Below are 15,706 nucleotides of genomic sequence, written 5' to 3' on the forward strand. Positions count from 1 at the left end.
CATGCTCAGTGCTCGGGGGCAGTGAGGGGCGAGGGCAGGGCTGGGACAGGTGGAAGGTAAGTGCGGCCACCCACCTGCTAGCTCTTGGCCCCATTCCGAAATCCGTACTCTGTGGGCTGCCAGTCAGAAGACCCATTTCCAGGTCGTGGGCCTGTTAGAATATAGGAACAGCCAGCCCTCTGTATTAGCAGGTTCTGCCTCCTGGGTTCACCCACATGTGGATCAAAACTATGAAAAAAATACAGGTTGCTCTGTTGTTGCCACGTACTGGGTAGTTAGGCCGTCTATGACAGAAGTGCAGACTTGTTTATTCATTATTCTCTAAAGGATACGGTATAACAACTATTTACACGGCATCTAAATTGTACTGGGTAGTATGAATAGTCTAGAGATGGTTTAAAGCATACAGGAGGACGTGGTAGTTTATATGCAATTATCACGTCATTATTTACGGGACTCGAGCGTCTGTGGATTTGGGCACGCACAGGGAATCCTGGAGCCATCCCCCACAGATACTGAGGAGTGTATGTATACAAGACTTTGAGCAGCTCGTCGCCCCTCCTTGGGCCCAGTTTCCTATGTTGTAAGGTGGGGGCAGGACAGGAGGTGGCTGGACTGGCTTCTGAGACCTCTGCCTCTGCCTCGCCAAGAGCTGCTCCCCACTGATCTCTTTCATATTTTAGTTTTGTGCGTATGGTTTTGTTTGAAGAAAGGGTTCTGCTGTTGAAAAGTGCTTGCAAACTGCTGATGATCTGAAATCCTCTCCATCTCTAAAATTCCGTGGTCTCCTGGCCACTCGGAGCACATAGCTCACAATCAGCTCCAGAGCCTGCTCCTAACCATTCATTCCTTCAACCTTCACCCTCTGGGTGAGACATCCACAGGGCAAACTTCACTGGATGCTTACTATGTGTCAGTTCTTCTGCTTTCACACAAATCCTCTCATACCAGCACAATGGGGCAGATGTTATCGTTTTCCCGTTTTAAATGCTAAAACCCCAGAGCCTTAGAAGGCTAAAGGTCAGGCCCAAAGCGTTACTGCTGTAGGTGGCAGAGATAAGATTCCAACCCAGGTCTATCTGAACTAAGCCTGGATATATGTCATTTAGAAGAAGGGTTAATTATACACATTATGTCTATATAGTCATACACACCATATATATATACGTACATATATATATATACACACACACACACATTCCACCTATAGAGAGAGATGGTAGAATCTTTAGACTCTAAACAATTATCAAATTATATTCCCCCATCCTCCAAGTTTCTCAAGGGAAAAATATTGACACAGGGTAAAGCCAGACTTATAGAGTCTGTGTTTAAGGAGTTGGTTTTCCCCACCCACTTCCACCTCTGCCATCAGGCCAAGCTGGAAGACACTGACAACACTATTCTCCTAACCTTGAGGATGGTCTAGGGTCTGTATATCAGGCAAAACAGACTAAGCTGTGCTGTGGCAACAAAGGGTTCTGAAATCTCAGCACTTTGAAACAGCAGTGCCCTACTTACGCTACTTGTCCATCTAAAGGTGGAAGGGAAACTCGCATCATCACAGACACTCAGGACCCAACCTGATGGAGGTTCTATTGCGCCACATGCTCTCATGACTGCACAGTGAACCACTCACGTGCTCTTTAATCCTTGCTTCCTTGGTTCAGGCAAGGCAGGCACAAGACCATGTCTCGGCTCAGGTTGGCAGAGAAATGCAACCCTACCGTGAGCCTGGAATGAAATAACTGCATATTTGGGGGCAGCACTCAAGTTTGCCTCTGCCTAGAATGATCATCATCTGCTTGGCTCCCTTTCCTCGCTGGTCCACGCCCAGGTGTGGCTTTCTGCATCTCTTCATCGCAGAGCCAAGCGAGCGTCTGCACAGGAAGGATAACCCAGCTGAAAAAGAAACTGTGCTCAGAACAGTATAGCATTTTACCAGAATCATGTCTCTGGGTGTGTATGTCAATAAATATTTTAGCAGTAACATTAAAGAGTAGCTAAAAACACTGCTGTATTTTCTGTATCTTACTATCAGTCTGATGCCTGGATTAGCCTTTTAAAAGACTTATTTATAATCACTTGAAACTTGATATTTTACAAAACGAAGATTGAAATGCTAAGTATGAATTAGAATATAACTCTATATGCACAAAGCTAACATCCATTTGTTTCTTCTCAGGCCCTGGCAGACAGTAGCTTCTCCACAGAGTTGTATGAAGATACAAATGATGTTTTTTCTAAACTAAAAGAAGACCTGTTTGTGTCAGGGGGGTTGACGTTTGGTGTAGGCCTAGCAGGCAGCCCTGTGACGGTGGATGCAGGTGTGTCCGGATCATACGCCTCTTCACTCGTAAATGAGTTAAGAAAGTATAACGAGAAGGTATTAACCTATAACGTCTGTGTCGCACGGTATCCCACAGTCTAGACTGAACACGTAGCACCTTAATTGCATTAAAAAGTACAGTAGTAATTGAACCTTCATTTGCTTGTGTAATTGGAAGCGTCTGATCGGTGGTAATCACGTTTGTTTTTCTTACTACACTGTCGCACACAGAATCATCAAGGGGTAAAATCGAAGGACGAGACCGGACCCCTTATCACTTCACCCCATCTTTTCCATGGCTACCTGGAGTATATAGGGAAATCCTTAGAATGGTAATGTCTTAAAGAGGAACAGCCAGGCCCTCCACACTGGACTTGGAAGAAGTCTAAAGCAAGCCTCCCTTTTGGAAACAGGCCGGAGGGCTGGCATGGCGAGCCAGGTTTTCATTTCTTCATCGGACATGCACTACTGTTTGCTGTCCTGAGGGGCCAGGCAATGTGTCCTTGAGGAAAGAACATCTCCCTAAACTGAGATCTAAAGACTAGTGCAAGTTCTCCAGATGAAGGGAGGCAGAAGTTAACAGGAGGGTATTCTAGGCTTGGGAGACAGCAGGTACCAAGGCCTGGAGGTGAGAGAATGCCTCACAAGTTTGAGACTGAAAGTACTTCAGCTGCCTGAAGCACTGGGTAGGAAGGAAAACTTGGGAGTGGTGAGGATGGCGAGGTAATGAAGAACCGGAGGAATAGTTATTTACCAGGTTAGAAATCTACCAAAAATGCCTCAATAACATAGATTCCAGAACTGTGGATTTAGTTGGGGCTCAAAAAATTATCTCAAATGATAAAAATACAGTTATAAAAACTAACTTTCTCATCAAATATTAGTTACATTCTGGAGCTTTGCCACAAATTAGCTATTGATCTGAAGAGGAAGTATTGTTCTATTGGCTGTCTGTCACATGTGAATGTGGACTTCTCTAAATGCAGATGACCTCGTCAAACTTCCACTATCACTTTGGATCAAGGTTTACATTACCTGGAAGTAATGCCCATACATGACCCTCTTCCTCTTAAACCAATTCAACATTACCCTGGTCCTGGTTTTATTATTATTATTTTTATTAAATCAGGATCCTAGTTTTCTTTATTATTGAACAGAACACAATTTTCACTAACTAAAATATAAGCTGCATGTAGGACACTAACTCAAAGTGTCCTACGTGAGTACAGACACTTTTAGATATTTGTGCAATAAATTCAATAAATAAATAATCCTGGCATTTTGCCATGTCACTGAAAAGATTTTTGTTTTTTTTAAATATATCTTTATTGATTTCAGAGAGAGGAAAGGAGAGGGAGAGAGAGAGAGAGAAACATCAATGATGAGAGAGTCATTGATCGAGCCCACAACTCAGGCATGTGCCCTGACCAGGAATCGAACCCCGATCATCTGGATCCTAGGTCGACGCTCAACAGCTGAGCCACGCCCGGCTGGGCAAGATTTCTAAGCATCGTTTTTATTGGATGCCTAACACTTGAGTAGGCGGTTGCTTAACGCAATGCTTTAACTAGAGCAGGGGGAGGCGTGAAGATGAGACGAGGCTGGGGGTAGACTAGAGGTGAGGGCCATAGCAAAGCACTAGAGCAAGTACCCAGGGGAGCGTTGATAAGAGCTGGGCCTGGACAGGGGCAGTGGGAACAGAAATGAAGTTATGGGAAAAGAAGCCAGGAACACACTGGTGTCTGATGTGTGCTTGTAAAACATATTGAACCTCCAGTATGTCTTTAAGCTCATATATGTATATGTAAATATATATATAGGATGTCCCCAAAAATGTATATACACTTTAACAGCTGATAGCTTAATTTTGAAAATGAAATGTATTTTAATAAGCATTGCCTTTATAATTATTCAAAGTGTGTGTATATATTCCACAGCTAGAAAATGCTGACTTTTTATGTGATCACAGGTGGTAAAGCATATACTCTCCTTGTTCTTTCCCATGGCGGTTATTGTTGGCAGAAATACAGCTTCATGAGGATTTTCACGAAGGTGCAGACAGCCCATTTTAAGATGAGGAGGGACAACATCATGCTGGATGAGGGGATGCTGCAGTCACTGATGGAGCTTCCGGAGCAGTACAATTACGGCCCATACTCCAAGTTCATCAATGACTATGGCACCCATTACATAACGTCTGGGTCAATGGGTGGCATTTATGAGTATTTCCTGGTACTTAACAAAGAAAAAATGAAAAAAACAGGTAAGTAGAGGCTTCATGCACACAGTGGCCAGTGCCTACACCAGAACATGGTTTGCAGTGTTCTGAGCACTGACTATGAGCCACACACGATCTCATTTAGTCCTCATGACAAGCGGATAAGGTGTCATTGGTATTATTTACAGGGGATTGGGGTCCAGAGGGTGAAATGGACTTGCTAATTAAGCACTAAAACTGTGATTTTATTTATTTATTTTTTAAAATATATCTTTATGTTGATTTCAGAGAGAGAAAAGGAGAGGGAGAGAGAGAGAAACATCAATGATGAGAGCGCCATTGATCAAGCCCACAACCTGGGCATGTGCCCTGACCGGGAATCAAACCCTGATCACCTAGATCCTAGGTCAATGCTCAACCGCTGAGCCACGCCCGGCCAGGCTAAAACTGTGATTTTTAACTCGTACTTGTCTGACTCCTTAAAACTATGTGTTTCTATTTTACCACAGTTACCTCTTTAGTAATAATCTGGGATTTTGTTATTCAAAAGATTAAAACTTATTTTAAATGTAGATTCTTGGTTAATGAAGCTACCATACCCATCAGTCAGTGAAGCCAGAAAACTGAAGTCATCCCAGACTCCTCCCTCTCCTTGCCCCTGTGGGTCTCTAAGACCCTTCAGTTCTCTCCCCTGAACGGCTCTCATCCTCCCGCTGTTCTCCACATCCACTCCTACAGCGACAGGCTGGGTTCTCATCTTTCCCTCGTTACCGCATCGGCTCCCAGTGGTTTCTAGGGGAAGGCTCACTCCTTTTGGGCCTTTCTCAACTATGGCCACCAGAAGGATCTTTCTGCTTCACAGACCTGATGATATCACTTTCTTGCCTAATATCCTGAACGGCTAAGAATAACGTCTAAACTTCTCAGCATGACACCAACATGGTCTCACTGCACAGTCTCCCTCCTAACTGCTAGAATAGTGGTTCTCAAAGTGTGGACTCCAACCGGAAGCATCAGCATTACCAGGGAACCCGATAGAAATCCAAATTCTCAGGCTCCTATCCCAAACCTAAATAAGAAACTCTGGGAGTGGGCCCAGCAGTTTGTGCTATGACAAGCCCTCCAGGTGATTCTGATGCTCACGAGTTTGAGAACCACTGACCTAATCAATGAATGAGTAGAAGGGTGAGAGATTATCCATATTTCAAAGCCAAGGTCAAATTTCCAGTTTCAAGGAGTTTCCCTGACTGCACCAGCCCAGGCTGGCCACTTCTTTTCTTCAATACATTCATATTAATTCTACACTGTTTAGGCTTTAAAAAACAATTTTCCAAATGTTAATATTTTTTCCTCATGGAGATTACATGAGCTTTAAAAGCAAGTATCATGCCTGCTGCTTACCTGTCTCTTTAGCACTCAATACAGGGCTTAGCATGTAGTGTGTGTGAAAAATAAGACATGGAGTTTGAAAGGGGCATTCATGTAGATTCCTGGCTAGGATCATTCACCAGTTCAGCCATATATCCATATATTCCTTCTTTCATAATTCACATATCTGTTGAGTATATCTATTATGCATTTGTGCTAGGGATACAATGGTGAGCAAATCTAAATATGGTTCCTACCCTTTGTAGCATAGTAGTCTTCAAACTGCAGGGTGCAACGCTGTAGTAGGTCTTGAAATCAATGTATGGATCACAAATGACATTTTGAACAACAAAGGATAGAATAGAAAATATAGTGGATTGTAGGCAGTACAGATGAGTTGTTGCTCAAGAAACTTTTCCCAGTTAAATATAGACACATATATATTTACAGAGTAATGATTTGAAACAAATAATGTAGTATGTAAAAAAAAGAGTTTGAAAAACTTAATTCAAGTGGGTCTTTTTAGACTCTTTTGAACACTTGAGGAAGGAAAAGAGCTAATATTTGTTGAGCACCTACTAGGTTCTAGGTGCTTTTGTATATATTCTCATTTAATTTTCTTGACAACATGTGGACATTGGTATTATGACAGTTTTAGCCCAGAAATGCTGAGGCTCCTCAGGGAGGTGAATTACTTTGCCCAGGGCTGCAGGAAGCTGGCCTCAGAGCCCCGGACCCACTGCCTTTCCACCATGTGGTCGTGGTAAAGCCTTTCATTCAGGCTCCCATCTTCGGTGTGGGATTACTAATTAATTGCCTGGGGTATCATGTGGCCCCTCCTCTTTAAAATCTGTGAGGCAGAAATGGGCTTCCGATGTGGTTAATATTCAAAAGGAGCCCACCGACAAATTGTCCCAGGGATAATTACCTAGCTCTGTTTATAGAAAACCATATGTCGATAATAGCACAATTGGCTATTTGTGAAGAGCTGATTTTCTATAAATCTGGAGAGTTAGTGTTGCTTTTCTATAAATATGGAAATGTGCTAATCATCACCTCATCTGCTGGTGCCCGCTAATAAATCAGAATGTCATTTACATATTAACCTACAAAGAATAAAACATCTACCTTCTTTCCCTTTGACAAGTGGAATCCTACGCACCCTCCCTCCATGTTTCACATCTGTCTGGTTTCTCTTCATCTCTTTTTCAACACCCCCCCACACACACTCTCTTTCTTTCTCGATGCCTTGCACTCTCTCTCTCAACTCATTTCTCCGTCTTTCCTCTTTGTCACTGTCTTTTCCTTTCTGTGTATCTTTCATCTCTAAAACTTTAATAATATTTATATTCTACTGAGTGCTTATTTCTAAGAAACTCCCCATGTGCTATATACATCCATGCCCTCGAAAAGAGGGGTGAGGCATGGAAGGGCTTAAGTGAACACACTGGCTGGTTTGCTCTGGGGGATCTTTTGTCCTTGGGTTTGCCTCAGATCCTCCCTGGGTTCAGCCCCAAGGAGGCACAAAGCTGTTTGCTCTAATGTGTTCTTCAGATAAAATGCCTCTCCCCCAAAGACAGCATGAAACCATGCATCAAAAATCAAGTGAAGTCTTGGAGGCTGGGGAGGTGATGTTAGACTTCCGTGGGATCCTAGACTTCCCTCAAGGGCTGTGGCCGACAGCTTTCTACCTTCCGCAGGAATCAGGATGGCTCTGGGCTTGGATTTCTGGATTTTGATTCCCTCCCTTCGCTGTCTCCTTTTTGGAGATCTTACTATTTGTCTTGGTATCAAGGTATGACAAAGGGAATAAGGTACTCACCCTTCCGGCCCCCCTGGAGCCTGGCCCAGTCACAGAGCTGCTAATTCACCTTGGGCAGGTCGGTACTGCAGTGGCGCTGCTCTGGTCGTGTGCGTTTCCCGCCTCGCTTGGCACACGCTGTGCTGTCAGCATGCAGGGCTCTTCCCTGTGTGGCCGACCTGAACGATTCAGCTCGCCCCTCTGAGCCTGGACGCGCATCTCCACCTCTGTGAAACCCGCCCGACACCTCCCGCCCCTTCTCACATAGCTCTGTTGCCTTATACATTCATTCTTTCAACCACGTTGATTACATTTGTATTACGTGCCAGGTGAACAAAATCAATATGGTCCTTGTCCTTGCAAAGCTCGTGACCTAGTACAGGAAACTAAGTAAATGGCCCAAAATCCAGATGTCATCTTGGTTCTTCCCTCCCTCCCTCCCTCCCTCCCTCCCTCCCTCCCTCCCTCCCTCCCTCCCTCCCTCCCTCCTTCCTTCCTTCCTCCCTCCTTCCCTCCCTCCTTCCTTTCCTCCCTCTCTTCCTCCTTCCTTCCTTTCTCCCTCCCTTCCTCCCTTCCTTCTTTCCTTCCCTCCCTCCCTCCCTCCCTCCCTCCCTCCCTCCCTCCCTCCCTCCCTCCTTCCCCTCCCTCTCTCCCTCCTTCCTTTTTTCCCTCCCTCCCTCCCTCCCTCCTTCCCTCCCTCCCTCCCTCCCTCCCTCCCTCCTTCCTTCCTTTCCTCCTCCCTCCCTCCTTCCTTCCTTTCCTCCCTCTCTTCCTCCTTCCTTCCTTTCTCCCTTCCTTCCTTCCTTCTTTCCTTCCCTCCCTCCCTCCCTCCCTCCCTCCCTCCCTCCCTCCCTCCCTCCCTCCCCCTCCCTCCCTTCCTTCCTCTTCTTCTCTGTTGTCCAGGTAAGGGATGAACAATGGAGAGGAGAGATCATGATAGATTCAGGGTGGATTTTGAAAGGAGAATTTACATAATTTATAGATGGCTTGGGTGCAGATTGTGAGGTGTAAATTACTCCTTTCTCTGAGTTATATTTCCACCATACATGCATATACACAAACACATACATGTAGGCATCCACACAGATGCACATGCATTTTGGGGTGAGAACATGATGACTTTGCTTGGGGAGTGCCAGCTTCCCAGTAGGAGACGCTCAGCAGGCTCTGGAATTATGGCAGTGATTTTGCAGCCAAGAGAAGACTCCAGAATATGTATTTTAGAAATATATACATTATGGCCATTTCAATTATATATTTGTCTCTTCTACTGTACAATGAACTTTTACATACAAATTCTATGCCTACTCTGGTATTTTTGTACCTAGCTCAGTACTGGGCCCATAGTGGGTAAATCGCAAATGCTTATGGAGCTGATTTTAACTGGCCCTACTTCTCAGACTACTAAGTCTCCAGCATTTTTACTGTTTTCCGCTCCTCCACCTGATGCTTACTTGTGGGCATGGTCCTAGAAAGTGTGCTCAGCACTCACTGCCTGCTATGTCATTGTCCTTGCCTCCTCCACTCCTCTGCCTCTCCCCTTCATGTGAGTGACCCCAAATTCCCATCTGAATCCCTGCCCATGTTTCTAAATGCCCAAGGGCATCTCGACTAGGAAACTGGGACCTCCAAGCAGTCACATCATGACCTTCTCACCCCATCAAAGACACCACCAACCTCCCAGTTTCCTGAACAGAGAGAAGTGGGAAAGTAATTGGCTATCTACTGTGCGCTAAACTCCATACCAAGTGCTTTCATATCAGTCTTCTCACTGAATCCTTTTTAAACTTTTTTCCTAGTTTTACTGAGATATAACTAAGAAATATAATAGTAAGCTATTGAAGTGCACAGCATGATGATTTAACGTATGTATACGTTGTGAAAGGATTCCCACCATTGAGCCATCGAGTGTAATAACACACCCACCGCTTCACATACACACGTTTACATTCTTTTTGGTGAGAACATTAAAATTCTATTCTCTTAGCAAATTTCAGTTATACAATACAGTGTTATAACTATAGTCGCCATGCTATACTTTCGATCCTCAGACCTTACTCATCTTATAGCTGAAAGTTTGTACTCTTTCACCGATTTCTCCTTGTATCTCTCACCTCCCCTGGCTCCTGGCAACCACTTTTCCACTCTCAGTTTCTATGAGTGGACTCTTTTGTTTTTTTAGGTTCTACATATAAGTGATACCAGGCAGTATCTTTCTCTGGCTTATTTCACTTAGCATGATGCTCTCCAGGTTCATCCATGTTGTCACGAATGCCAGGATTCCCTTATTTTTTAAAGCTGATAGTATCTCATTGTATATCTGTGCCAAATTTTCTTTATCCATTTACCTGTCAACTCAGGTTGTTTCTGTACCTTGGCTGTTGTGAATCATGCTGCTATGAACATGAGAGTGCAGGCATCCTTTTGAGATAATGCTTTTGTTTCCTTCACATATCTACCCAGAAGTGGGATTGCTGGATCACATGGTAGTTCTATTTTTAATTTCTTGAGCAGCCTCCATACTGTTTCCCAGAGTGTCTATTCCAGTTTATATTCCCACCAACAGGGGGCCCAAGGGTTCCCTTTTCTCTACATCCTTGCCAACATTTGTGATCACTTATCTTTTTGATAATAGACATCCTAACAGGTGCGAGGTGATATTTCATAGTGGGTTCGATTTCTCTTTCCCTGATGATTTGTGATGTTGAGCACATTTTAATTTACCTGTTGGCTACTTGGACATCTTCTTACTTAAATTTCCTATGATTTTGTGCAAGGCGATGGGTTTCCTTATTTCTACAGATAAAGGAACCAAGGCTGAAAAGTCCTATCACTAGTGAGTGAAAAATACATGAGATAATCTGAATTATTGTCCCAGCTTCTTTCCTTTTTATCCCAGCTGCTTTTGTCAGGACTCAAAACCTGGGACTTTGACTTTCTCCCTCTCTTTCCTCATATCTTGTTAGTCATCTCCTCAGTATCTGCGACCCACCCCTTCCGACCCATCCCCATGACTACCGCTCTCCTTGCTGTGCCGTGCTGTCCCTGCAGGTTCCCCCAGCCAAGCAGACACAGGCAGTGAGGAAGGCCTCGGAGGTTAGACGAATATTCTCTAAATGCCTTTGGGACAAAGACGGTAGTGGTCTATTCTTCATCGCTCCCCTTTTTGCTAATGTAGATAGGTCTTGACACATTTGTTTCAGCTTCTGTGCCCTTGGTCTCTCAAAATGCAACATAAAATAGAGCTTCGCACCAGTTAAGGAATCTAAGTCAGTCTGATAGGATGCTCCTATCAGGAACGCTGTAATGGAAACCGTGCATGGAATAGAAAGTAAAGTAATAGTCCTCAAGACTCCAAAGGTTCATGAGTCTAGAGTTTTTGGACACATTAAAAGGGCTCTGCAAAGATCTTACAGAAAATGACTTCTATTGATGCTTTTCTTGTGAAGGAAACCAGTAGCATTCAGTGGCCCCATAAAAGCCAGCAGGCAGTGTGGCGTGACAAGAACTCCTATTGAGATATCTTTGCTTTTCATGTAGGCTCTGCCATTTGAAAGTTAATACTTCCCATCTCTGAGTCTCATTTTTCCCGTAACTAATGTATGGGTAATAAGCTACTTCAAAAGGCTATCATGAGAATTAACCAAGATGATATTTTTAAAAAGCACTGTGATAAGTAAAACCCCGTTTAAACAGTAGTTACTATTATAGATTGCTGTTTTAGGTGTGGTCAGCAGGTATAAAAGTCATGTGATCAGGGTCTGTGGGATGAAGAAATGTGCTGCTGATGGGAGAGCAAGGCCCTGGACTTTGGAATCCGATACATCTGGGTGCGGATCTTGGTTCTACCGTTTAGTAGCTGCATGACCTTGATCGGGGTACTTCATTTCTCTGAACTTCGGTTTCTTTAAGACCTAACTGGAATGATAACAAGGGTTTGTTTGAGAATAATTCCAAGTAGATTTTGCTTGAAAATGTTTAAACAGATATTTTTTCCCTTTAGTGCAGGATATTAGTATAGCAACAACGGTTAAAAGCATGGTTTCTGTCACTAGCTGTGTGACCAAGGACAACGTTATTTAATCATTTCAAGTCTCCATTTCCTCACCCGTTAAGCTGGAGATATTAATGACATTTACCTTGCAGAGTGGTTGTGGGGAACAAGTGAATTTATCCACAGAAGTGAGGGCAGTGCTCAGACTCTAATAAGCATTCAATAAAGACCAAGTGTTGAAAAAGATTCTGAATCAGATTGCCTGGATCAAACCTCATCACCACCATTTATCAGCCATGTGTCCCTTAGGTGTGGTAGTTAACGTCTCTACACCTCAGTTTCCTGTTCTTCTGAGTGAGACAATGACAATACATACCTCACAGGATTGTTGAGAATATGAAATAGATCAACCTCGGCAAGCATGTGGCCCAGCACCTGGCATGTAGTAAGAGTTCAAAAAAGTTACCTATTATTGCTGTGCTATGTTGGTGTTATTATTACCACATGTTTAACGAATTCTCATCACTATCTTTCAAAGTGTTAACAACTCTGCCCAAACCTGTGCCTGCATTCCATCATTCGTCCCCTTCATAGATGCCAGATAACAGTGACCCTGGGAAAGACCCTTCCAGCGAGGGCACAGTACATTCAGCCTATCATTGACTGTTACCTTCCAGCTAGGGTCCTGAGTCAGCTGGTCTACCTCCTAACACACAGGGTAGAAAAGGCCCCAGGGACACTAAACCTCTCTAAAGCTTACGTTAATTACAGTTCTACATTCTCTTCCTCTCCCTTCCCTTCCTTTATTCATTCACTCACTTAGCCTTTCATGCAAGAAATGCTTATTAAGCACACACAACATGGCAAGTAAGTACAGTCTTAGATACCAACATGCTTCCTCTCATTGAGGGTTTATAGAAGGGAATGGGTCTTCTCTTAGTCATAATCATCTGGATTAGAGTCAGGGATGCTTTATTACATGGACGGCCAAATTAGTTACCACCTAAAATGAATTAACAATTTATTTTTTTATTCATTGGACTTAGAGTTAACAGAAATATTTGGTTTTAATAAAATATATTTACATATAATAACTTCTAACATTGGTAAAATGCAATACATTCACATCTAGTATTCAAGATGCTCTTCATAATAGCTTATGGGGAATTTTATTATTTTCTCCAATTTTATAGAGATAGCTGAGGTCCAAAGAGCCTAAGTAAATGGCTTAACATGATTCATTAGTACTGAGTCAAGGTCTTGTGATGTGGAGTTTGTATATTGTCCAAGTATTTATCAGCCTACATATTACCCCGCACAGTGCATCATTCATTCTGATACTGTACACCAGAGGCTTAGGCTCCAGCAGTAGTGATCAGACAGCCAACATTTACTGAGCATTTTACTGTGTGGCAGACACTGGATCAAGCACTTTAATCACACTATCTCATTTAATCCTCAGGAAAGGCTTGCAAAGAGGATACTAGGACCCCCAATTTAAAATGAAGACATGAAGTTGAGCAATGCTAAGTAACTTGCCCAAGGCCACATTGCTATTAATGGGGGAGACAGGGGTCAAACTCAAGAATCTATGATTTTAACCAACGTGCTGTAATGTCTCAGAGATGTTTACCTAGGATTTTTCAAACTGCAGGCTACAGCCCATTAGTAGATTGTAAAAGAAATTTACTGGGTCATGACCAGCATTTAACAAATGAAACAGAATATAATAGGGTGGAAAATATGATTGCATTACACCAATATGGTCAAGTATTGAAACTTATTTCAGTTGGATGAGTGTGGGCTGGATTATGATGTAAAATATATTGCTTACTCTTGAAAGTAGTCAAAGTATTGAAAACACTGTCTTAACCCTCTTACTGACTGTGAAAGTGCTTACTGACTGTAGATATGAATTGAATTGCTTTAAATAAAGGAAAATCACTGCTTGCCATAAGGAAGGCATTAGGAAGTATATTATTAGATGGAGTTCTAATTAATTGGTTTCAGAAAACCAATAGAAAAAATATATATATATACACACATACATATTTGCTACATATATATATATATTTGCTACATATATACATAAAGAGATTTATTACAAGAAATTGGCTCACACAATTACGAAGTCTGACAAGTCTCAATATTGTCATCAGCAGGCTTGAGACCCGGGAAGAGCTATGTTTCAGTTTGTGTTCCAAGGCAGGAAGAAAGCCATAGTCCCAATTTGAAGGCAGGAAGAATCCTCTCTTCCTCAGGGAAGGGTTAGCCGTTTTGTTCTATTCTGGCCTTCACCTGATTGGACAAGGCCCACCCGTATTAGGGAGAACAATCTGCTTTATCAGTCTACTGATTTAAATGTTGATCTCATCCAAGGACACCCTCACACAGACATTCAGGATAATGTCCAACCAAATAGCTGGACACAATCATGACCCAGTCAAACTGATATATAAAATTAACCACCACAGGAAGGCAGGCAAGGGGGAAAGCTAGAGGCAGTAGTTAGTAATAACTGTCAAGACAGGTAGAGGAAGTCTCATGCAAATGGAATGAAAGAGCAGCATTCATTGAGTTCTGACTCTGGCAGGCAGATGCTGAGTCTCTACATGGCTATCCTCTTGTTTGGGCCTCTTGGCAGTGCTTGGAGCTGCATTTATGGCTGTCTCCACTTCTAAATTAGGTGAACCAGGCACTGAGGGGGGAAATGACATGTCCAAGGTGACACCATTGGTTAGAAGCTGAGTGAAATTTGAAATGAGGACTTCTAATTCCTTGCTTGATGCCTCTTGTGGTACATCTGGATATTTAATGTCATTTACCTTCTCTTTAAAAAATATTAAGCTGCTTGTGATAGCTTTGAAAATGGTTAAATCAGGTTTTAAAAATAATCAAAGGAGTATTATATTCAATATCCATCCTTAAATACAGTTTTGGGTCAATTTGACCCATTGATTGGGAATTGTAATTGGAGAAAGGTTAAAGGTAAAACTGACCAGCTTGTGATAGTCTGTTCTAAAGCTTAGGTGTGGTCACAGACTCAGGAAAAAGCAAGGTGTGCTGGCCCATGACATTAAAAGAGACAAACCTCAGAGACTTTTAGGCCAGAAAAAGTACCTAAACCAGTGACAGCAGGTGGTTTTAATAGCAAATGCTACCTGGACTGCTGAGTTGAGAATTATGAGACCAGATAGGGGCTCAGCCAGAAAGTGCTATGATCAATTAGTGATGTCTGTCGGAGGCAGGAGATTGGGGAATGAGAGCCTCTGGGCTGTGTATTTCCTACTCCTTTATGAGAATGAGACAAAAGCAGCCCAGATGATTAAGCCGTGTATGCAGAGTAATTGGGGAGGGACAGATGTATAATTTAAATCCTTCAAATTTCTCATACGTTCCATCACATTTGTATATATATAATTGCTGTTGCTCGCTTATAATTCCCTTTCAGGAAGGTTCTCTTGTTTCCAAAAGTAGAAGACAGGAAACACTCAATCTCAGAGGAAAAACCTTCTCAGAATCTAATTTCCATCCATCCACCCCTTGGTTCATGCATCCATCCACTCATCCAGTAAATATTCACTGAGTACCCATGATTTCTGGGGACACAGGGATGAAACACACATATCCCTGCCCTGGGGAAATGTGCAGTGAGTTGGGGGCTAAGAATAACACAATGTGATAAATGCTTGAATAGAAATCAATACAGTAGAAGAACAAAGGAGGGATCAACCGCCTTGCTTCCCTTCCCATTTTCTAGGCTCCAAAGACATTCAAACCTGATCTTCCAAAATCAGTAGGAGCAGGAGCTTATCTGGTGGAGAAGGGAGCTGGGGCTTTCTAAGCAGAGAGAGTTTCATGAGAGTGGCCGAGGCAGCGAGTGGGTGAGGGTGAGGAGTAGGAGACAAGTGTCCAGGTTCACCCCAAGGTCAGGCTCTGCTGTGGAGGGCTTGCCCCTGAGGCCAGTGCCTAAGTGAGAGCAATCCTGTGGCTGGGTTA

The 15,706-nt window shown here is 43.1% G+C and overlaps 1 protein-coding gene across 1 annotated transcript in view; it reads left to right on the forward strand.

Annotated features, from left to right (window-relative positions):
- The window catches only part of C8A (complement C8 alpha chain), a 55,380-nt gene that overhangs the window by 21,670 nt on the left and 18,004 nt on the right, over nt 1-15,706 (forward strand). Inside the window, exons 6-7 of the mRNA XM_081146107.1 lie at nt 2,183-2,383; nt 4,349-4,589. Coding sequence (XP_081002233.1) covers nt 2,183-2,383; nt 4,349-4,589 — 442 coding nt within the window. The remainder of the gene's footprint in view (nt 1-2,182; nt 2,384-4,348; nt 4,590-15,706) is intronic.

This window comes from Miniopterus schreibersii (assembly GCF_964146895.1).
Source record: "Miniopterus schreibersii genome assembly, chromosome: 8".
NCBI classification, from domain to species: domain Eukaryota; kingdom Metazoa; phylum Chordata; class Mammalia; order Chiroptera; family Miniopteridae; genus Miniopterus; species Miniopterus schreibersii.